General features: G+C 38.6%; 1 protein-coding gene across 9 annotated transcripts in view; it reads left to right on the top strand.

The window, feature by feature from the left end:
- The window catches only part of FRYL (FRY like transcription coactivator), a 146,581-nt gene that overhangs the window by 84,399 nt on the left and 38,440 nt on the right, over positions 1–23,742 (top strand). For 8 of the 9 annotated variants that reach the window (XM_081924280.1, XM_081924279.1, XM_081924275.1 and 5 more), the window contains 24 exons: positions 836–1,073; positions 2,350–2,535; positions 2,619–2,705; positions 2,928–3,196; positions 3,835–4,030; positions 4,903–5,027; positions 6,869–6,926; positions 8,358–8,449; positions 9,681–9,853; positions 10,746–10,906; positions 11,492–11,602; positions 12,046–12,200; positions 12,328–12,427; positions 12,665–12,833; positions 13,944–14,203; positions 15,167–15,307; positions 16,628–16,796; positions 17,558–17,642; positions 17,915–18,027; positions 19,080–19,230; positions 20,508–20,611; positions 21,263–21,448; positions 22,586–22,787; positions 23,371–23,492. In XM_081924280.1, coding sequence (XP_081780406.1) covers positions 836–1,073; positions 2,350–2,535; positions 2,619–2,705; positions 2,928–3,196; positions 3,835–4,030; positions 4,903–5,027; positions 6,869–6,926; positions 8,358–8,449; positions 9,681–9,853; positions 10,746–10,906; positions 11,492–11,602; positions 12,046–12,200; positions 12,328–12,427; positions 12,665–12,833; positions 13,944–14,203; positions 15,167–15,307; positions 16,628–16,796; positions 17,558–17,642; positions 17,915–18,027; positions 19,080–19,230; positions 20,508–20,611; positions 21,263–21,448; positions 22,586–22,787; positions 23,371–23,492 — 3,653 coding nt within the window. The remainder of the gene's footprint in view (positions 1–835; positions 1,074–2,349; positions 2,536–2,618; positions 2,706–2,927; positions 3,197–3,834; positions 4,031–4,902; positions 5,028–6,868; positions 6,927–8,357; positions 8,450–9,680; positions 9,854–10,745; positions 10,907–11,491; positions 11,603–12,045; positions 12,201–12,327; positions 12,428–12,664; positions 12,834–13,943; positions 14,204–15,166; positions 15,308–16,627; positions 16,797–17,557; positions 17,643–17,914; positions 18,028–19,079; positions 19,231–20,507; positions 20,612–21,262; positions 21,449–22,585; positions 22,788–23,370; positions 23,493–23,742) is intronic. The other variant, XM_081924273.1, reaches the window with a different exon arrangement.

The following is a 23,742-nucleotide window of genomic DNA, read 5'->3' as shown; positions in this document are numbered from 1 at the left end:
ATTTACTCAGTATTGATCCAGAGTAGATTCTAATGTATAGTTAGCAGGATAAAAACTTAAACACATTTCAGGATTCCCAAAAAATAGACCAGAGGCAATTGTATTTCATCCAGTAGAGCTTTACTGCTACTGAAGGCAAATGAGCATAATGGTCACAAATCCAGTACATTCAGATTTGGCACTGTCCATAAGAAATCCAGTTACAGCAGATCTAACTTAAACTTAAAATAATTTATAAGAAGTCTAAACCTTAACACTAAGCATACTATGTACAGAACACCACACCAGAAGGAAAAGATATAGAAATAGAAAGCGAAACCCAGTCTCCTTCTGGCCTTACTTTTATAGTCAGCATGACCTTGACAGAAGAGATAAGAGAACCAGTTTAAGCTAGCTGTATTCAACTTCTCTGAAGGTATAACCCAAACATCATGAACCTTCTGCTTGTTTATTTCACATAGAGAAGCTTCCAGACCCCTCTTGAATTAATTAGAATAGGAAAGATCTTTACACATCAGATCAATACTTTCTGCACTAAGAAATGCAAACTAACTTGGGTTCACTGATTTTAGTGGATTTAGTCTGAGTAGGACTTAGTTGAATACAATCCTGTCCACTCAATGTCTGCAAGGTGGCTTACAGTCTTAATATAAGATTGTCACCGCTTCCCCTGCCTCCTGTCACGGTATGCAATAGTGACTTAGAGGGAGGCCAGGCAGAGCCCCACCACGCTCCCTACTACTGTTGCCGTCCATCTTTCCCATCCTGAACCATGTTTCCGTAAAGTGTTAACTTCTTCCCTTTAGTTCTAAACAGCAACTTTGGTTCCCCACAGGTTGACAATTCACATGGATGAGGAACTGCGTGCCCTGGCTTTCAATACGTTGCAAGCATTAATGCTGGATTTTCCAGATTGGAGGGAAGATGTTCTGTCAGGATTTGTATATTTTATTGTTCGTGAGGTCACTGATGTTCATCCAACACTTCTGGACAATGCAGTCAAGATGCTCGTGCAGCTAATCAATCAGTGGAAACAAGCAGTCCAAGTGCAAAATAAGAACCAAGAAGCTCAGGTACAACTGTGCTGCACGAAGCTATTGTCAGTGTGTATGCCTTAATACAGCCATAAATGCCTCACAGTTATCTGGGACTAAGTTGCATTATATTTCACCATTTATCAAAACACCAGTGTCACATGGACTTGTAAAAGGGTAAAAGAGTATTGGGAAATAATACATAATGAATTGGGGGGAAAATGTTTAAAAGTACGGTACTTTCCCAGAGTCCTTTCTGTTTAGGATAATTCAGACTGAAATTCCCAGGTGTCAAAAAAGGTTATTTATGTATGCCACTACTGCGGCCCATGTTCCGTTAGCCTAAAAATGGAAAACGAACGAGGTCCCAACCAAAGAAGAATGGCAACTTAAGTTGACAGAATGTACAGCTTGCAGACTTAACATATACAAGAAGAGAACAAGAAGAACATTTAAAGTTTAAAGAGGATTGAAAAGTTTTTATTGAATATATGGGAAATAATTGTGTACAGCTGAAAACACTGGCAGCATTAAGATAAATTCAACAGTGTAAATAAGTTTTGATGGATGCAAGAATGGAATACTGAATGGTATAGTTTTTTGTAAAATATGCAGGGATTTATGATATGTAAAATGAACCATGGAAAGAGAAGGATGGAAGTGATAGATTTCTTAAGGATGTAAATGAGTACTTTAAATTGTAAAACACAAAATTCAATAAAAATTATATGGGGGGAAAAACCCCACCAGTGTCACAAAGTTATATTTTCTTCAGATAGAAAAATTTCTAGAGACTAGGCAGAATGGAAATACCGGTAAAAATAAGAAAAAGAATGGCGCAGGTTGTAGACACAGGAATAGCGAAGTAGAAGAAGAAACATGTTATGAAGTTTAGGATGAATTTGAGTTGTTTAGGAAACAATTTAATATCTTGCTTATAGAAAGGCTTAAAAGCAGTCTTCCACAATATGGTGCATGCCAAATGTTACTTAACTTTACCATGCTGGCTGATGGGAGTTGTAGATCTGGAGGGCACCATGTTAGAAAAGTTTGCTGTAAGGGGTGCAGAGATTGCATTCCCCCTCCTTTTCCTTTATTCCTTAACTGCTTTGGTACTGCTTGTTTCTTTGATCTTGCTGCTTCTGAGTAGGAGGATTATAACAATAGTGTAATTAGCAGCAATATTTTGCCTGGCTTTCTGTAGTCCTAGTATACACAGAAAATAAAAATGGAAAGAGTGAGCATATGTGCTAATAATAATTAATACAGATAAATAAGTCCCATTGAGTTCAGTAACTCCTGTTTTTCCTTTTAGCGTGGTGTAGCCAATGGAACAGCTCCTACCCTTCCCTTGGAAAAGAGTCCTTATTCAAGTGTATTCCACGTGGTAGAAGGATTTGCATTGGTCATTCTCTGTAGCCCAAGATCTGCCACTAGACGATTAGCTGTCAGTTGTCTTAAAGAGATAAGGGCCTTGTTCACAGTCCTAGACATTTCTAAGGTAAGCTAATTGCCACATGTACTGAAATGTCTTATCTTAATATTCATTGACTTTGTCATGCAACATGTATTTGTAATTTTTAGGGTGATGAAGAGTTGGCAATAGATGTAATGGACAGACTGAGTTCATCTATTCTTGAAAGTTTCATACATCTCACTGGTGCTGATCAGGTATGGTTCTTTTTTTTAAAAAAGAAACTGTTACTCATGGCTAGTGATGTTGAAGTGGGGAGAATCCATGCTGGAGAGGGAGCAGGGAAGGGAAATCTTGTAGCCCACTTGCTAACTTATGGTTAAGAGAGAGGCAGCATTATGTTCTTTCTTAGCCACAAAGGCACACTTTAAAACAAATTCATGTGTACTAAACTGATTTATTTTTGTTTATATACACAGACTACGTTACTGTACTGTCCCAGTTCAATAGATTTACAAACATTAGCTGACTGGAGCTCCTCTCCTATCAGCCATCAGTTTGATGTTGTCAGTCCATCACATATATGGATATTTGCACATGTAACTCAGGGTCAAGACCCTTGGATTATTAGCCTCTCCAGTTTTATGAAACAGGAATATCTTCCAAAGCACTGCCCTACAGCCGTGAGCTATGCCTGGATGTTTGCTTATACCAGACTCCAACTGTTGTCTCCACAGGTTGACATAAAGTAAGTGCCTTTCTTAATATAACTTTTTCTTTCTCTTCTTCTTACAACAGCTATACCACCCTTCATCCAAAGAGCACAGGGTGGTTTACAGTATAAAAAGAGAAAAATACATACCATAATAAACAAAAACAATACCCCCAGTTTCTTTCATGAACATGGAAGTCTTGCATTGACATTAGCTTGCTAACGTAGGGTTGCCTTACGTCTGGGATCTCCTGGACATGTCCTATTTTGGTGGGATATGGCAACCCTAGCTCATATTAATTTATTTTGATAAAGCAATATAAAAACAGAGGACATTCTTGAAAGTATGTGGAAAGCTAGAACAAAATATACACGCACTTTTTAAAAGGTTGATTCATTATTGGAGTTTATACAGAATTGGGAAAAACTATGGTAGAGGATTTCCCCACTGCAGTCCTGAGAACAGTGTGTAAAGATTTTCTTCGAAGGCTTATCTTATGCCAGACTTCGTAATATGTATGCAGGCAAACTATGCACATTCCTAGTTTTGTGGTATCTTTGTTGAATAATGAGATCATATTAACCAGAGACATTCAGTACATTACAAGAGCTCTTTAAAAAATACTAACAACAACAATCCATTTTCTTTCCTTTTCTCTTCTTTTTTTAAACAGCAGCCCTATCAATGCCAAGAAAGTAAATACTGCTATAAGCAGCGACTCCTATATTGGGCTCTGGAGAAATTACCTGATTCTTTGCTGCAGTGCAGCAACTTCTGCATCCTCTTCTGCATCTGCAGGTTCTGTTAGATGCTCCCCTCCTGAGACGCTGGCGTCTACTCCAGATAGTGGCTACAGCATTGATTCAAAAGTATGTTCACTCAGTGCTTCTAAGCAACTTGAAAATTTTTGAAGTATCAGAAATCCATAGGCAATGTAATCTGTGATTCCCTTATTTTCATATGATAACAAAAGAAATGGCAAAGTGCAAGGTTGGTTTATTGATCCCGCTCTGATGCCATCCTCAATCATAAATGGCACTCTTTCCCCCCAAGATTTTGTTGTATTTTGTGTTGATTTTAATTGTAAGCTGCCCTGTTCAGAACATAAGCAGCAGAAGGGCAGGATATAAATTTTTCCAATAAATAAATAAATAAATAAATAAATAAATAAATAAATAATAAGTAAATATAAAAGCTAGAAGAGTTGATGAAAATAATAAGCAGCAGTCTTTTGGAGTCAAATGAAAGGATGTCTGCATTAGATATAAAGTCATTGTTGACTCATTAATGTAGAAAATTGTGAAGGCTAATGGTCTAGTTGGGTTGAAAAATGATTAGAGAAATTTGAGGCCTGTCAAAAGCTGTTAGCAAAAATGTTTGAAGCTGACGACTTCTTCTGGACCTCTTTGTAGTCTGCTTGTTGGAAGGTTTCATAACACACCGTTGTGAGAAGCATGGAAATAGCATACATTGGAAATGCTAGAGATATCATAAAACCATAATTACTTGTGAAAGTATTCCAAAGATGATACCCAACACTGAAGAAAAAGTAGGTTAACAGCAGCTGGCAAGCCCTGTATTAGCAGTATCCATTTAGATGGGAATTGTGAGATTCTCTTAACCTTTTCCCATCATTGATTGCCTTGTCTTGAACATCAGCTCTTGTTTATTATAATGATATAAACATAATTACAAACTGAATTATGATAAGTAGGTACTGATATCCTCTTTCTGTTTCTAGATAATTGGCGCCCCATCCCCTTCATCCTTGTTTAAGCACATTGTTCCAATGATGCGCTCTGAAAGCATGGAAATTACAGAGTCCCTTGTGCTGGGCCTTGGCAGGACCAGCCCAGGTGCTTTTAGGTAACCATTTTTCATTCTTTTTATTTTGGTGTATATGTAGTAGGCCGTTTATAAAGCTCCTAATACTACCTAAAGTAGCACCACACAATCTATCACATCACCACACTGTTTTCATTGGTTGTTTCCCAAGGATCTAAAGGCCGAGAAAGGGGAAGGAGGAGGCAGGGCAGAAAAGGCGAGAACTCACGTCTGTAGTAAATGACATGGGCAGGTTAAAGCAAGGCCTTGGTGGCGGGGAAAGAAGGGTCTCTGTGTATCACAGTTTCTCCACTAAGCAGAGGAAAGTGGTAGTTTAAAGGAGCGGCAGGGTTGAAGAAACACTGAGAGGAAAAAAGTGGTTTTAAACAACAGCAGAATTTTTGAGTAAAGCAGAAATAGCGATACACTACAGTAAAGCAGCGCTGGAGAGGCACTGAGGGTTTTTATATTAAAAAACAGTCTTAACAAGGAAAAATACACATCAGAGCATTTCCCAACTCTTTTTGTACTCAAAACTTGTTTAAAACAGCCCCTTTTTTCCTCTCAGTCTCTTTCCACCTCTACTTTACACAAACTTCTACCTGTTACATTTCTTAGCTGCCTCAAGGGAGAGAGATAACAGATGCAGAGTCCTCAAATAGTCAATAATAACTTCACATGATGTATTATGCATTGTCTTTAACATGAATCCCTCAATTGAGTGTAATAATGTATTTTATTAACACACAAACACTTATATATGTACATCAACTGAACCTTCTCTGAATGAAAAAGCTGACTGACCGGCTTGATATTAAGATATTTTAAGATGAATAGAAACATACATCATCACTGAATGTATGTGCAAAGCAGGGCTGTGGAATAGACAATATAAATAGCTTCAAGAATAGGCTTGGGAAAGTGAAAAGTAAGTACTAGCATGAGATGGGAAGGAGTTAATATGGAAGTGGGTGGGGTTGGTGAACAATTCAAGCAGAGTTGCCCCCTGCTTGCATTTAAAAATAGTACTATAAAATGGGAGACACTGCCAGCACTTTGTGATGGCTAAAGATTGTATTGGTTAGCATGCAATTTGTCTCCTATATATCCTATTGATTCATGACTCTTCTTGTACAAAGAGTAAGACAGTGTAGGATTTCAGAGTTTTAAGATGATTATTGGTTGATTATTTTGGAGAGCCACTATTTGCATGCTTAGATTGACTTCTGTAAGGTTCTCAAAGTCTGTGAAGTAGATAGTAGATGATAATACCATCAGCATAAGAGGATTCCAGTACTGTTGGGTGTTAAGTCTGTATGTGCATGTTTTTAGAAACTCCTCACCATTGGGAAAAGCAACGGAATGCCTGGATTTAGAAACCTGCTATATTTTGTCAAACATAGTTGAATATCTAAACTACATTCAATTCCCCCCTTGCTTGTGTTAGTCATGCACTTCTCATATAAGCTGTACATCTCACTACTTGTCACCGCTAGAATTCTAGATCACTGGGCTATTCTCTTCACTGTCTACTGATAGGCAGGCTCTTTCCTAGAACAAAAGACTGGGGCCTACAATAGGCAACATCTTCCATTTCCTGCAGCGATCCAGTCTTTCTTCTGCCTCCTCTGAGAACAGGGTCAGGTTTCTGGGTCTGCTTTGGCTAGCAAGGCAGATAAGTATTTATTTTTTTTAAAAAATACCTTAATGAAAATTCACAATAGATATATATATAGATAGATATGTTCCTAAGGTTACCATAAGCGAATTTAAATACATGTATCAAAGCATAAACTGATATCTGAATGTGCTTGGTTGTAATATTTGGAGACATAATTACTGATTTTACAGTATTCTCATGATGATTTGTAATTTTCTTCCAGGGAATTAATAGAAGAGTTGCATCCTATAATTAAAGAAGCGCTTGAAAGAAGGCCAGAGGTAATCATAAAATCATAGAATTGTAGAATTGGAAGGGACCCCAAGGGTCATTTCGTCCAGCTCCCTGCAATGCAGGAATCTCAGCTAAAGCATCCATGACAGATGGCTATCCAACCTCTGATTAAAAATCTCTAAGGAAGGAGAGTCCACAACCTCCGGGGGAGGACTGTTCCACTGTGGAACAGCTCTTACTGTCAGAAAGTTTTTTTGTATGTTTACTCAGAATCTCTTCTCTTTTAACTTGAAGCCATTGGTTAAAGTCTTACCCTCCAGAGCAGGAGAAAACAAGCTTGCCTGTGAGATTTTACATGGAGTTATGCATCCATACACAAAGCAGATGTTTGAGTGTGGCTTGAGTTTTCTTCATTTGCACAGCAGGGACAAATTGTATGCTTAGGGAAAACTCAAATATGCTGTTCACTTGAGTGACAGACATTGCTGTTCTTATTTTTACTACCTGTCACAATTGAGACTGTTGTGATGACATACATATACATAATTTACATACATACATAATACATAATTTGGGTGCATTTCTGCTATATGACATTTAAATTATCGTAATCTTGTTCCATAGCTGTGCTTAGGCGCTAGCATAGATCAAATAGACTGATTAAGTTGAGCTTCTATAGTCAACTATGCTGGAGGTTACTACTGTGACAAGTTTCTCTTTTATTATATTACTGCTAGGCTGTACAAGTGACTTTTGAGCTCTGAGAGTTCTGCATCAGGAACTTTGATTGAAAATCTCCCTTTAACACTTTCCAAGAGAGGAGCTGTGCACAGTATCTATTTCCCATGTGCCATTTGTTGGATGAGCTTAAGATAAATACTTCCTTGGACATGTTTGAGTTTTGTTGGATTTTAATTATTGTGCCACCCTCTTTGTCAATAGTGAATAGGCAGTAAGAGCCTATCCTGATAAAGTTTAATGCTAAATGTTAAAAAGTATTATCTGAACATATCTTGGAAACCTACTAGCAAATATAAGCAGACATATCTAGTCGTTCTGGTAGTATAAAAAACACGTTGCGAAATAGCATATTGCTTCAAAATTCTAATGCCAGGAAATAGCAATATCAAAATAAATAAATAAATAAATAAATAAATAAATAAATAAATAAATAAATAATAATACTCCGCCCATCTGGCTGGGTTTCCCCAGCCACTCTGGGCGGCTTCCAACAGAATATTAAAATACAATAGTCTATTAAATATTAAAAGCTTCCCTAAACAGGGCTGCCTTCAGATGTCTTCTAAAAGTCTGGGAGTTGTTTTTCAATTGTCAACATAGTGCTTCGTTTAGTTTGTCTTTGTCCAGCTGGGAAATAAATGCCCCAAATGGCATATAATCTAAAACAGGTGTTTTGAAGCCTTCTGTCATATTCAGTTGTAATTTAACTGTGCTGCTCTATTTATCTTTCCTGACAGAACATGAAACGGCGCAGGCGTCGAGATATTTTACGTGTACAGCTTGTACGGATATTTGAACTGTTGGCAGATGCTGGTGTCATTAGTCACAGGTAAGCACAAAGTTTCTGAATAGGATTCTGCCAAAGGCAACTAGGTTTAGCTGCAGTACTAACATGCTGCAAAGTGAAGCCCAAACCTACCTGGGGCATCTGGGTGCAAGGAAAAGAGGATAACTTCCTCTCTTTCTGTGTGTGTGTGTGTGTGTGTGTGTGTGAGAGAGAGAGAGAGAGAGAGAGAGAGAGAGAGTGAGAGAGTGTTCAGAGCATAGCTATAGGTGTGGGATGTGCAAGTGTAAAAGTTAAATACAGTGGTACCTCAGGTTACATACGCTTTAGGTTACATACGTTTCAGGTTACAGACTCCGCTAACCCAAAAATAGTGCTTCAGGTTAAGAACTTTGCTTCAGGATGAGAACAGAAATCGTGCTCCAGCGGCGCGGCGGCAGCAGGAGGCCCCATTAGTTAAAGTGGTGCTTCAGGCTAAGAACAGTTTCAGGCTAAGTACAGGCCTCCAGAACGAATTAAGTACTTAACCTGAGGTACCACTGTATACCTTCAGTGTACAAAGCAATCTATCTATATACATCCCATGTCTATTAGTATTGCATGCAGGTAAGATGAAATCAAGTGAGAGTTGAGCTCCCCCAAGTGGTTGAAGGCAGAAATTAACAGTGATTTCTGTTAAAGAAGCTTTTCTGCATATCATTGCCCTTTAAGATCAATTTTTATTGCTGCCTTCACCTGGGTGTTTGTATAGTGACTGTGTTATATTGGTCTATCATCTCCTGTGTGTGCCTCAACCCTTCTCATTTTCCGGACATTTTTTTCTAGACTTTTCTTTTTTCTTTTTTGAAGCCTATACATTCCCCCTGACCTGGTCAGCTCACTACTCTGGCCAGATGCTCACCCCATTTCCCCCCAGGCCAAGCTATTCAGAAACAGGGCAGAGTGGGAAGTCCACCTTTGGTGATTACCTTCACCAAAAGGAGATGAGCTTTCTATATGTCTTGTACTAACGCATGCAGAACAGCTCAGCGTACTGTGGTCATAGTTGCTTTGCATAGTACTAAGGAATATCCTTGGCAAAATGGTTTTAGTTGCAGAGTTGCTATATAGCATCAGCAGTGCAGCAACTATAGGATTCAAGTGCTTGGCAGCTCAAAGATTTCCTACTAAATGCTCTCTGTCTCTCCGAAAACGTTTTCTGAAACTTTGGGAATGTTAATTCCAGAAGACTGTGTTTTCATATTTTTATCTTGTAATTTTCATGTTTTCTTTATAGTGCAAGTGGTGGCCTTGATAATGAAACACATTCCCTCAACAACACTTTATTGGAGTATGTGGATCTAACAAGGCAACTCCTAGAAGCAGAAAATGAAAAGGACTCTGACACACTGAAAGATATCCGATGCCATTTTAGTGCCTTAGTGGCAAATATCATTCAGAATGTTCCAGGTATTTATTCAGAAAAGGTTTCATATTGATTCCATTTTAGTACATCAAGCCCAAATAAAGGTCATGCTCATAAGTAATTGTGATTTTATTTCTACATTTGAGGAGTGTGCTGATGATCAAATGTATCATTAAAATCTTGCTCTTCCAAGTTTACTATATTTTAAAATTATCCATTCCAGTTCAACTTTCCATTGGTTGCATTCACATGTAGTGGTAAGTTAATAAACCATGGTTTGCACTGATGCATGAAGCCCAGTCACTTATCTCATTGCTTCACACAAATTAGGAAGATGATACTTTGTATTACAGCCAAACCTGGGATAGTGGCTCGTTTGTCTCTAACAAACCAATATTTCAAACAATGAAAATCTGGACAGAAAAGTTTTTTTGTTGAGCTATTTTTCATTTTGGCCAAATTGATGAACTTTTTTGGCAACATCGCAAAGAACCCCACAATGCTGTTTTTGAGCTGTTTTTATGGGGAACTGGCAAAAAACGCCACTGCCTAGCTACAATTGCTGCCACAGTGTTTGCATTCAGTGAAAGTGTAAAGGCAGTAGACACTCATTTTTCAAGTCAACTCAAAGGCATTTTGTTCATTGTCTTCATCTATATATTTAACTTCTCCGTTCTCTCCTGATGTTACACATTGTAAAGATATGTTGGTTTATCTATTTCTTGGGTAAGGAATGTTACATTTCTGCATAGAACAGTCTAAGGCACAGCTTTGATTTGATGACAGTAAAGAATAGAAGGCAATCTGGTTAAGAGAGTTCACCTTTACGTTTGTTCATTTCTTAAAAGACAAGCTAAGTTTTTGTTGTCTATCGCTGGTATATATTTGGTTTATGTAAAAGGATTTTTGCTTTGTTCATCTGTGTTGCTTTTGTAGTTCACCAGAGAAGAAGTGTCTTTCCACAGCAGAGCCTCCGACACAGCCTCTTTATGTTGTTCAGTCACTGGGCAGGACCTTTCAGCATCATGTTTACTCCTCTGGACAGATATAGTGATAGAAACATGCAAATAAACAGACATCAGTACTGTGCATTAAAGGTAACACTCTTAAGAACGTATTACTAATAGTGATATTTCATCAGCTGCCATATTGTTAGCTTTGATTTCAAGATTGTGATAACCTTCACTCGCACCTAAAACATTAATGTTCCCACATGTTTGTCCTTGGAATAAAATCTGGAGGGTTGTCTACTCAGAATAGACTCGTTGAAATTACTGGACTCAAGTTAGTAATTTCAGTAGGTCTACTCTGAGTAGGACTAACATTAGCTACATCTAGGGTTGCCATATTTCAAGAGGTAAAAATCTGGGCACAGAAAGTTGATGAGCTTTTTTAGGACAATCGCCCAATAGCCCCACTGCCAAGCCCAACCTGACCAATCCAGAGCCAGAGGCCAGGCCAACAGAGCCAGAGCTGCCTGCACACAATTTTTATTTTTATTTTATCCCAAACCCAGGACATTTGCTTAAAAAATGTAAAATTTCCCCTGGATGGGCATGTAGGACCCTCAAAAGAGGACATGTCCAGGAATTCCCAGACACATGGCAACCCTACTATAACCCTAGTTTGTTTGTTTTTTAAAGTAAAACAATAACAACCTCTTTTATCCCATTTCTTTAAAGGCTATGTCTGCTGTACTTTGTTGTGGCCCTGTGGCAGATAATGTAGGTCTCTCATCAGATGGCTATTTGTATAAATGGCTGGATAATATTTTGGATTCGCAGGATAAGAAGGTAATGTATAAGCACCAGTGACCTTAAAAAGAGTGGTTTGTAGTCAGATAATCTGGCTGAGATTTCAGGAACCTGCAAAATGTATAGTACCTTCTCTTGCCACACTAAAAATAGTCCGGCAAATTTAAAGATGAGTTGAGGTCTCTTACCATCTCAGATCTGCTAAGAGGTTTTAAAAAAAACAATGGAGGGGGGTGTCAGCTGTAATATATTGATGTAAAAGTTAACATCTTTACAATATCTATTCATCTAACCTCTGACTTGACATTGGAAAAGGCAAAATGCTTTTGTAAATTAATTCCAGAAACCTTTATTATGAGTCTACTTCTTTTTAAAAGCTTTACTGCTGGAAATGGGTAGATAAAATTTCTGTAGTTCTTGTTCAGTTAATAACTTAAAACTGTTGGTTGCAACTCTTGAGTTTTTTATTGTATTGTTTTTAGGTTCATCAGCTTGGCTGTGAGGCAGTTATGTTGCTGTTGGAGCTCAACCCCGACCAGAGTAACCTCATGTACTGGGCTGTAGATCGCTGTTATACAGGCTCTAAGCGGGTAGCAGCTGGATGCTTTAAAGCCATAGCCAGTGTATTCCAAAACAGGTATTAGATAAAGTTACTTGGGGGGGGGGCGTGGAATCAGTTAAGATGGATGTTACTATTTTTAAAATGTTATTTGCTTGCTCATTTTAAGCATCTCAAAGTGGTTTGTGTTTCATTTTCTTTACAGGGATTACCAATGTGACACAGTTACTCTTCTCAATCTTATATTATTTAAAGCGGCTGACTCTTCTAGGGCTATCTACGAAGTTGCTATGCAGCTCCTACAGGTTTGTATGAAAGGCTTTTAGAAAATTAAGATCTATAAGTGTTTGATTATTTATAATATTGTTGCATAATGTTAACATGGTAACAAATATCAGTATTCTGACCCCAACCTAATACAAGTTGATGATGTCCGATTGGTTTTCTATGAACAATGACTTACATGTTTATTGTTTAAAATAATATTCTTCGTACTTGAATTACTATCCCAAGACAATTTTTTGTTCATCTTATTTTTCTAGATTTTAGAGCCGAAGATGTTTCGCTATGCTCATAAACTTGAGGTTCAAAGAACAGATGGGGTACTGAGCCAGCCTTTGCCTTTGCCACATTTGTACTCTGTGTCCTATTATCAACTTTCTGAAGAATTAGCAAGGACATACCCAGAATTAACACTTGCAATATTTTCAGGTATATTAGAACATTTGCTGATGCTAGGATGTTTGTTTTTAGGAAACGTTAAACTTATCTGAATACATTTTACTGTGCTTTCAAGCTCTCTTTGACTTTCTTTATTGTTAACAGTAGTCTTATTGATTTCTGATAGCATAGCACAGTCCTAATTGTGCATTATTTTAGTGTAGCAAGTCATTGGCCTGCTTTGAAGTGAAACACATGCCTCAACAAGCAAGATAAGATTTGAGGATTCTCCCTTTGGTCTATAATTGGTATTTGGCTTTGAGCAAAGGCAGGAAATGAAGATTCGAAGGAGTGAGTTAGCACCAACAATTTCCCTTATTCCAGTGTTTCCTGCCTTCGATCTGTAAGGAGTATCAAATCCTGACACTTAAGAAGGAAGGGCTTTTAATGGTAACACAAATTATTCCTTTTGCCCATGTGCACAGTCCCTTTGATCATCCTGTTCCAGTATGGTGTAGTGGTTAAGAGCGGTAGTCTCGTAATCTGGTGAACTGGGTTCGCGTCTCCGCTCCTCCACATGCAGCTGCTGGGGGACCTTGGGCCAGTCACACTTCTTTGAAGTCTCTCAGCCCCACTCACCCCACAGAGTGTTTGTTGTGTAGGAGGAAGGGAAAGGAGAATGTTAGCCGCTTTGAGACTCCTTAAAGGGAGTGAAAGGTGGGATATCAAATCCAAACTCTTCTTCTCCTTCAATTTGGGAAACTTATTACTAGCTTATTACTTATAGACTTCTGCTTTAATTGTGGGTCACACAAAGGAGCTATGTGTATGGTCAAATGCTTCTTTATATCTCTCAGCCTGTTAAGTCAATGTTTGATTGTCTAAAGCACAACCCCTTGTACTTTCCCACTAGTTTTGCACAGCTGCCTTTTCTCTCTAGAGGCAGGAATTCATACAAATGAGAGGGACCGCATCTTTTTTCATATGACCATGACTGTTGATCTAAGCCTCCTACCAGTATGAGTAAAGCACATAATTCTCCTTACTGCTTCTGTTCAGTCTAGTTCACATTTTTCAACATGGGTTTCTGCAGAAAACAAACAAAAATGCATCTTTTCTCATAACGCAGAGATTTGTTTATCTTTTAATTATTAAATATAGAGGTAAGCCAGAGAATTCAAATGGCACATCCCTCTGGAAGACAGGTGATGCTACACTATCTGCTACCGTGGATGAATAATATTGAATTGATGGATCTGAAACCTTTGCCCACAATTCGGCGGCAAGATGAAGATGAAGAGGATTCCTTGAAAGATAGAGAGCTGATGGTGAACAGCAGGCGCTGGCTAAGAGGCGAAGGTTGGGGATCACCACAGGCTTCTGCTTTGGTTTTAAACAACCTCATGTATATGACAGCAAAGGTAAGCTAAAGGTTTGGGTCTTAAGTGGATTTTCCATTTTGAGGTGATACTGTTATTAGTAGGAATGCTAGTACTGGGTACTGAACTTCACTGTGTAACTCAAATCACTGATGTTTCACACTTTCAATTGCAAAATTGTTCTAAAAGTTACAGAGGAGTCGCAATAGGCTAAAACTTACTTTGAGAAAGTTCATTAGTATATCACAGTGCTGCTAATTTGCATGGTGAGCTATCTCCCAGTGGTTCAAGCTTAGGCGCCCATCCTTCCCCCACCTAAACCACCATATATGATTTCTTCACCTACATCCAAGACAGTTTGACTGCTCAGGAGCACATCTAGCTTGTCTGGGCTAAGCTTCAATTTGCTTGCCTTCATCTAGATTCAGAACGTGGATTTAGATAGAAAGGGTGGGGAGATAATCGCAGATATGCTTTTGCATGCACACCCCATTCTTGTGCTACCCTTTTGCTGCTGTCCTCTCAGTGTGCCAAAATATGCCAGAACAATTTCAGTTGAACCATCATTTCCAGTTTCATTCACATTGGAAAAACTGGTTACCAGCTTTGGAACATGCCGGAAACTATAATTATGGTTTGAATGCTACAGGAAACTATGGTTATCTGAAGATTTCTGGGTTTAATTGTGGTGCACTGAGAAGAAGGGGCAGAAGAAGTTGTGTGCACAGGAAAGGCTCACGTTTGGAAGCCAGCTCAGGGCAAACAATGACATTGTGAAAATTAACACACTTAATACAGATGGCTGTTTGTGAAACAAGCTTCAGAGTCCTAGAAATGCTTGTGGGTTTAAGTTGCTTAAATAAAGCTTATCATTTCTTTTACTGTTGACTTTGAAACATATCTCATAGTAAATTATTTTCTTCAGGTAGATACATACACACACACACACATATGAATGAGATTGTTGAACTTGTTGGAAATGAATGTCTCAACATTGTTTTCTAGTATGGTGATGAAGTGGCATGGTCAGAAATCGAGAACGTCTGGATTACTCTAGCAGACAGTTGGCCAAAGAATTTGAAAATAATTCTGCATTTTTTGATCAGCATTTGTGGAGTGAACAGTGAACCCAGCCTCTTGCCTTACGTAAGTGACATGGAAGCTCTTTGTTATGTCCCTGTTTCACTTAAGAATAACTTTTAAGGGATAATTTTTGACAGAGAACAACTGGGTTCAAATCTGTGCTTGACCAAAGCTCACCTTCAGGTAGTTTCTCTCTCACACATAGTCCAATCTCCCTCGTATAGTGGTTGTAAAAATAAAATGGGATAACTCTGTGTAGACCACATTGAACCCTTTGGAGGAGGAGGAAAATACTTCCAGAATGTATTTCCTTTATGAGAATGTAATCCATAACCCTTTGAAGTCAATTACAAAATTGCCATTGATTGACCCTTCCATGAAATATTGCAGTACAACATCAAAGGCTGAAATAATGTTTGCGTATAACATTTTAAAACTAAGTGTACTAATAATAATCAATCACTTTGATGTAAAGAAGAAATCTTTGACATTGATTATACGTGTGGAGTTTTATTTAGGTTTTTGTTCTTATTTTGTTCTCTTTATATTGAACACATCCTTTAATATTAAAGAGAATGAAAAATATTCAGTTGCTATAAGATGTTTTAAGACAAGGAAGATTAACGTTTTGGGGGCTAATGGCCATGTTGACCCATGGGCAACCCTTGGGGGAGTCCATATAAAAGCGGACATGTCATGTCTTCTACACTATGTAAAATCATTGTCTTTCAATCTTAATTTCAGTTTTTAAACTTTTTCTTCTTTAAAGTTTAAAGCAGAATTTTCAGGAAGGTCTTAGGTGCAGTCACAAGAGCCTTTTGGCATCACAGAATCGCAGCAAGGGATCTGCAGGTGTAGTCAGTAAAAAAATAAAAATGGGAGGACTGGAGTCCCCCCAAAAACCTTTTTGGCATCAAAGTGAAGGACCTAGAGGAGCAGTCAGTAAAACATGGAAAAAAAGAAATGCAACAAGCATATTTAAGGGATGCTTGGACGTTCATAAAAACTTTTGGGGGCATCACAGGTGCGGTCTGTAAAAAATAAAGTTAATTGGATGTTTTTTATTTTGAAAAATGGAATGTGGAGACCACAAAAAATTAGGCATCATAGGAGGGAACCTACTGGTGAAATCAGTAACTTTAAAAAAACCACCCTAGAATAATTACAATGACATTTTAGGGGGTTTCCGTGGGGCACAAAACCTTTTCAGGGGCAAGATATATCTCCCACCCCTGGTTTAAGAGCTATGTGTGTTGGTGGGGGAGTATTTTTGTGTTGTTTTATGCAATTTGACTGCCAATATAAAAAATAAATGTTATCCTAATTAATATTTAAACACAAGCAATGTCAGACTTCATGTTTAGTGATTTGTTTGAATGGCAGGTGAAGAAAGTCATTGTTTACCTGGGTAGAGATAAAACCATGCAGCTTTTGGAAGAGCTGGTGACTGAGTTGCAGCTTACTGATCCAGTCAGTTCTGGAGTCACTCATATGGATAATCCACCATATTATCGCATCACTTCCAGTTACAAAATCCCTTCTGTCACCTCAGGTGAGGGTATGAATTTAACTAATATTTTGCTGTACTTAAATGGATATATTTGGAATTGATTGTTTGAATTTATATACCACCCTATATCCACGGGTCTGTTAGGTAAAAAGCCTGGTATAGATTTTTACATTATTTCAGTATGAAGCTTTATTTTAACCTTATTTTTTTAAATCTGAATTGTTAAATACCTGTGTTATGAACAATGGAGGGAAAATACTTGTTTGGGAGGAGTTTGGGTGACATGAATAGTTTACCTGGTGCTGCCTCCCTCACCATTTCAAAGAAATGGGGAAGGGAGAATATGAATTCTAGATGCAGCGCTATTTCAAAATAATGTTTGGAAGCTCTGAGAGATCAACGACAAAAGAGCAGTCAAGCATTAGCTCTTCTCTTCGTCCCTGAAAATATGTATTAAAAAATTCAGGAACAGGACCACTGAAAGTATTTTTTCCATTTATTTGCAAACCCAGTCACAAACTGTTTGGTGAAACTTATTTCAGTTTCAAAGGTTTGCCATGTTATATTGTGCCCGGGAGGTGGGGGTGGGATTTCAAGAAAAACGAATCCAAAGCACATCTGGGGATGCACATCTAGCTGCATGGCTCCTTGCATCTTTCATTTGCACTGGCTTGATAAGTAGAGTTCATATGCAGAGCAAAACAAAGTAATAGGTCAGGATGTTTAAGTAACTTCCATAATTCATGTACATGTACATTCATGTACATTTTTCATCCTAAATACGCTGTTACTTTAAATTTCAGGAACCACTTCCAGTAGCAATACAATGGTGGCGCCCACTGATGGTAATCCTGACATTAAGCATGCAAAAGATAGCATTGATGAAAAGTAAGTAGTACCTCAAAGAATTGGAATTGGAATAAAAATAAGCCTTTTTTATTACAAAAAATGTAGCCAGTCAAGGTACAGTTATTTTTAAATGGCTTGTTGCGGGTCCCTTAGTAGAAGGTGGAGGCTGAAGGGGGATGGGAGTAAATTATGAGACAAAATGTTGAATAATTATGTATATTATATACCAACCTTGAACAAAAGATGACAGTGCAACATTTTAAGAAACAAATGTATATCTCTAGTTGACACCATTATTTTTATTCCTTTAGCTATGTACATCTAGATATCTACAGTGGACTAAACAGCAATCTGAACCGCCAACACCACAGGCTAGAATCTCGTTATAGCAGCAGTTCTGGAGGATCATATGAAGAAGAGAAAAGTAAAAATATATATATATTACAGTCTCCTTAGTAATTCATGTTTTAATTATGTACATGAACAGTGTCAGCTCAAAGAGTTTGTGGCAAAAATTGTTGTTTTTGCTAGATCCAGACACAGGGCATTCCTCTGATAGGGATGACACCTCCTCCTGTGGGTGACAGGCAGGGTCCTAAACAGCCTTCTGCTTACTTCTCCCAAGAGGAAGAGCCTCTCCCCTCACCAGACCAATCCTGTCTATGGTTGGAGCAGGTTGAGTACAACTTACTCGCTTTTGTAAAAGAGATGCACGTGGCGCTGTGGTCTAAACCACTGAGCCTCTTGGGCTTGCTGATCAGAAAGCTGGCAGTTCAAATCTGTGTGATGGGGTGAGCTCCCATTGCTTTGTTCCAGCTCCTGCCAACCTAGCAGTTCGAAAGCATGCCAGTGCAAGTGGATAAATAGGTACCACTTTGGCGGAAAAGTAAACGGCATTTCCATGTGCTCTGGTTTCCATCATGGTGTTCCGTTGCGCCAGAAGCAGTTTAGTCATGCTGGCCACATGACCCAGAAAGCTGTCTGTGGAGAAACACCGGCTCTTTTGGCCTGAAAGCGAGATGAGCGCCGCAACCCCATAGTCACCTTTGATCAGACTTAACCATCCAGGGGTCCTTTACCTTTACTGTTACCTTTTTTTCCACTCTCTTTTGTGGAAAGCCATTGGAGTCATTTTTTTTTAATTGCCCTGTTGTTGAATGTACGGATTTTCTTCCTGTGCCATTTTTATATTTCTCTTGTTTGCTTGTGAGCAGGTTCTTTTTTCATCAGTGTGAGGCTTTCATGGTAATAGCTTCCAGAAACATGTGGGAACATCCTTCCATGCAATCAGCTTAGAACATATAATAGGTTTGTGTGTGTTGGGGGGAGAGAGACTGTATGAAGCAACTTTTGGAATGCAGAACAGTATTGGGAATTGTATGGAATGCAATGGTACTACTTGCATATTTGAAAAGAACATGTTTCTGCTAACATGAATGCATTAATATTCAACTATAAAATGAATACTTTTAATAGGTGATTCAATGCCACTGTACTCAAACTGGCGGCTGAAAGTGATGGAGCACAATGAAGGGGAGCCTTTACCATTTCCGCCTTCAGGGGGCTGTTGGTCACCGCTGGTAGATTATTTGCCTGAAACAACCTCCCCAGGCATGTCTCTTCATAGGTAAGCAAGAAAAGTAAATGGAAACAATGCAAGTTCCTTTTAATATTCAGCGTGCATGTCACAATTGTCCCTTCCCCAAGAGATGGGAAGATCAGCTGTTTGTGCCTTACACAGGAGGAATGGTTAGTATCCAATATTTTAAATTATGGCCTTTGTAGGGGAAAAGTTTCAACCCATGCTTCTTGAGTCTCTCTGCCTTTGGGGTCACATTGCCACAGTAGTAGTAGTAGCTGTAGCAATAGTAATTTATTATTTATACCCTGTCCATCTGACTGGGTTTCCCCAATGACTCTGGGCGACTTCCAACAAAATATTAAAGATACAATAAAACATCAAAAACTTCCCTAAACAGGGCAGCCTTCAGATGTCTTCTAAAAGTCAGATAGTTGTTTATTTCCTTGAAATAAACTGATGGGAGGGCGTTCCACAGACCGAGAAGTTCCATTTTCCAAAGCAGAGGGCCTATTGTCTTGTTACTATCTTGGAGAAATCTCACCCAGGAAACTCTCAGGTTGCAGGTGGTTCCTCAGCTCCAAATCGCTTTCTGCAATGAGGCCTTTTGCTCTAACTTTTGTTTTCCCAAAAGTATGGTGGAAGTAAAAATTCGGGTTGACCTGTCCTTTGACAAAGCTAGGATTGAATTCTTGTCAATCAACAACTATTAATCATGATAGAACCTTCATGTTCAGAGTTATTGGTACTTCTGTATATTCATTTCTAGATCTGTACAGCATGAGAGAACCCTTGAATTATTCACCTGAGAGGACTTCCCAAATGCATCTGCCTAACCACTGTTGGAAACAATTCCCTTGTTCTGATTCTGGATGAATTTTTGGTCTATTTTTGCAGGGCTGCTCTTAGCGTTAAGATGTTAGTGACCACCAACATTCTGAGTATCCCTCCTGTCTGAAAGAGTAGTAACAATAGTTGTGTACTAAACCTTCCTTTACAAGTTTTTGATTCTGTATTGCCTTGGCACTGAACATGATCAGAAAATTGAATTCAGATTTGCTTCCTAAATAGAAGCAGTTAAGCTGTGGCACGGTCATATTAAGGCATACTTCATATTCAAATGTTGTCTGTATCATCATAACTAATATTTTTAAAGTCAATTTTCCTGAAAGAATCAGATTTGTTTTGACTGTTGGGAACTTTATATGAAATAGTAATAATGTAACTAGACTACTATCAAAGTTTCATTTAAAAGTATTGCATCTTAAAAAGAAACTGCTTCTGCATTCTGTTCTTTTAACCTTACTAATTGTTTTTGCTTGTAGGTGTAACATAGCAGTGATTTTGTTGACTGACTTGATCATTGACCACAGTGTGAAGGTTGACTGGGGAACCTACCTGCACCTCTTGCTTCATGCAGTTTTTATAGGTAATAACATCTTTATTAAAACATGAGAGACAATGTTAGCTCATTGTTTTGTGCTCTTGCCTTTTAATCACTACAAAAGAGATGGCTTATCTGTGTTAAAGTAAGACAATTTTGGCAATCAGAGGTAAACCACAAATTTTGAAACGGAGTAGCCAAGGATCACAAGGGGAGAACTCTTGTTTTTATATTGCATAAAAATATTTGTAGTTTGAAAACACATACAGTGGTACCTCGGGTTAAGAACTTAATTCATTCTGGAGGTCTGTTCTTAACCTGAAACTGTTCTTAACCTGAAGCACCACTTTAGCTAATGGGGCCTCCTGCTGCCGCCGCACTGCCGGAGCCTGATTTCTGTTCTCATCCTGAAGCAAAGTTCTTAACCCAAGGTAATATTTCTGGGTTAGCAGAGTCTGTAACCTGAAGCGTATGTAACCTGAGGTACCACTGTATTTATAACTCCTGCGTATTGTATACGTTATAATAATGAATGAGAGATCATATACATCACCGACTCCCCCCCCCCCCAAAAATGGTAGACCTCTGATATGTTTAGTGTAGCAAACTTACATTTAAATTACAATAATACAAAAGATCATAAGGGTGATGTCATTGTTGCTGTGGTACATCTGACATTAACTTTATTGCTTACAGGACTTGATCACCACCATCCTGAAGTATACGAACACTGTAAACGCCTCCTATTGCATTTGTTGATAGCGATGGGCTCTAACAGTAATGTCCAGTCTGTGGCTTCTGTCCTTCTCAGGAACAGGGAGTTTAATGAACCCCGGGTGCTCACTGTCAAACAAACAGCACATTTGGATTACATATTCACAGGTACATTAAATGAATTAAATATTTCTGAAGAAATAATGCAACATTATGTTAAGAGGTTAAAGTGTTATACTGTCAATAACAACATACACTTTAGCCATTGAAAATAAAAGCTATTCGGAGCATAGCTGCTTGATGAAGGTGCATTATCCATTAAGAAGGGATAGTGGGGGACACATGGTGCTCCTTCTAGGGTTTGCCCACCTTTGGTCCACTCCCTGCACTCAGCTTTCACCTATGGCTCCGAGAAGCTGTCAGCATGCGACAGCAGCCACACCCCAGGAAATGGCTTCGACTGGCCGGCTAAACCAGGTCTCAAACCTTCAGTGAGATAGGGACTTCCTCTTCATCAGAAGACAGGCTCTGGTACATTGAGCAGATGAGACCAACAGTGGATCCAACAGTCAAGAAGGTGGTTTCTGCACATGCTGTAGAGGGAAGTGAGGAGCAGATGGGTCTTGTCAACAAAGGAAGGTAGCCCGTCTAGGAGAAGGAAATGAGCCTAGGCAAGCCTTGGGGCTCTATGCCCCTCTGTCTCCTCTTTTCCTCCTGCACAGTGGAGAGAGGCTTGGAAGCATTCGCCTCCAAAACGGATTAATTCTGTTCCTGCAGAATGGATCAGGGTGAGAGCAATGTGCAAAACATGTATAGGCTGGTACCAAATCGGGGGAGAAGATCTCTCTCCAGACCTCTCCAAGGCTTTGTAATATCCCCACTAGTTGGGCGCTCTCTATTACTTTCCAGCAGATGGCAGCACTTTGTCATACAATATAATCACAAAGAGTAGTTGATCTCACGAAAATATTTGGTTTTGTTGTTTCTATTTTTATTAAATTGCACTTCTAACATCTGTTAGTAACAACTTGTGAAGACGCATTGATTTGCTCAAAAATTCCCTGACCCATTAGATTAAATCCTGCTACTGCTGAATTCCTGCTTTTTAAAATACTGTTTTGCTGTTTTTGTGTTTCCTTCTGTTTACATGACACTGATTTATTGTTTTCTGTTGTATTTTTGTATCTCTTTTAGAGATTTTTAAAAATCAAGTTGCTAAAAATGCTTTCAGTTGAATGAATAAATAAAGTAGATCTTGACTGCCATTTTACTGTATGGGAACTCATTTTTTCTTTCTATAATTAGGTGTTAATGATTTTATACCGGATCACCAGCCCTCCCCAATGACAGACTCAGGGCTCAGTTCAAGTTCTACCTCTTCTAGCATCAGTTTAGGAAATACCAGTGCTGCCATTTCTCATATGCATAGCACCATCCTCAGTGAAGTTGACATTTCAGGGGAGCAAGAGGAGAAAATGAAATCACTTATGGAGTTTATTACTTCAAGGTAACATTTAAAAGTTAGCTGCTGTTACTTATCTGTATGAAAATACAAGCATGCTATGTTTTCAGTCCCATTGTGAACGTAAAGAGAAAAAGGCAAATAGGCTTGTGCTTTAACACCAGAGCTTTCAGAAGGTACATTATGGTTTAAAGCTCTTGCATTGAGTAGTGATCAGTTTGGCTAGCCGTGTCTTGCTTTGTAGGACACTTATGCTACTAAGTATATTATCTTTATCTTTCGTAAGTAAAGCCCTTCATAGCGCTTTTTTTGGGGGGGGGGCAGCCTTACTGGTATGTTTCCCCACCTTGAATTTTTCATACAATCTTAGAATTCTGTTCTTCTCTGAAGTGTTGATAAACACTTTCTAGTACCAAAAATATGCCAGGCGGTGTTTAGAAATGTTGCAGTATCATTTATGACAAGAAGGCTTTACACGTCTTCAGAATTGCTGTATACTTGTTAACACCCACTGCATTTTATATTGGAAAATGCTTGTGGGTAAAACAGGAAGCCTTCCATCTTTATGCTGAATGTTCCTAATATTTCTGAGAAATGAGATTTGGGCTTGGTTATTTGTTACTCCTAGGAAACGAGGACCGCTTTGGAACCATGAAGATGTTTCAGCAAAGAATCCAAGCATAAAGAGCGCTGAGCAGTTAACTGTATTCCTAAAGCATGTTGTTTCTGCATTTAAACAGTCAAGTTCAGGTATGGTTGAAAAAGCTGAAGTATGGTACAGTATTCAGTAAATTCAGTAAAAGAAGATTCCTTAAAAATAAATACTGTACAGCTCCTATATAAGAAAATGTTCATGATATATATTCAGATATACAGTCGTACCTTGCTTTGCAACTGGGATCTGTTCTGGAGCCCCGGCTGCTAGCCAAAAAGGACACAGGGCAAAGCGCCATGTCTGCGCATGCGCGAGTGCTAAACCCGGAAGTAACCCATTCCAATA

This window comes from Podarcis melisellensis (genome assembly GCF_964234715.1).
Source record: "Podarcis melisellensis genome assembly, chromosome: 9".
Taxonomy (NCBI): Eukaryota; Metazoa; Chordata; class Lepidosauria; order Squamata; family Lacertidae; genus Podarcis; species Podarcis melisellensis.
The sequence above is the reverse complement of the archived record's forward strand: the minus strand, read 5'-3'. Positions and strand labels throughout refer to the sequence as shown.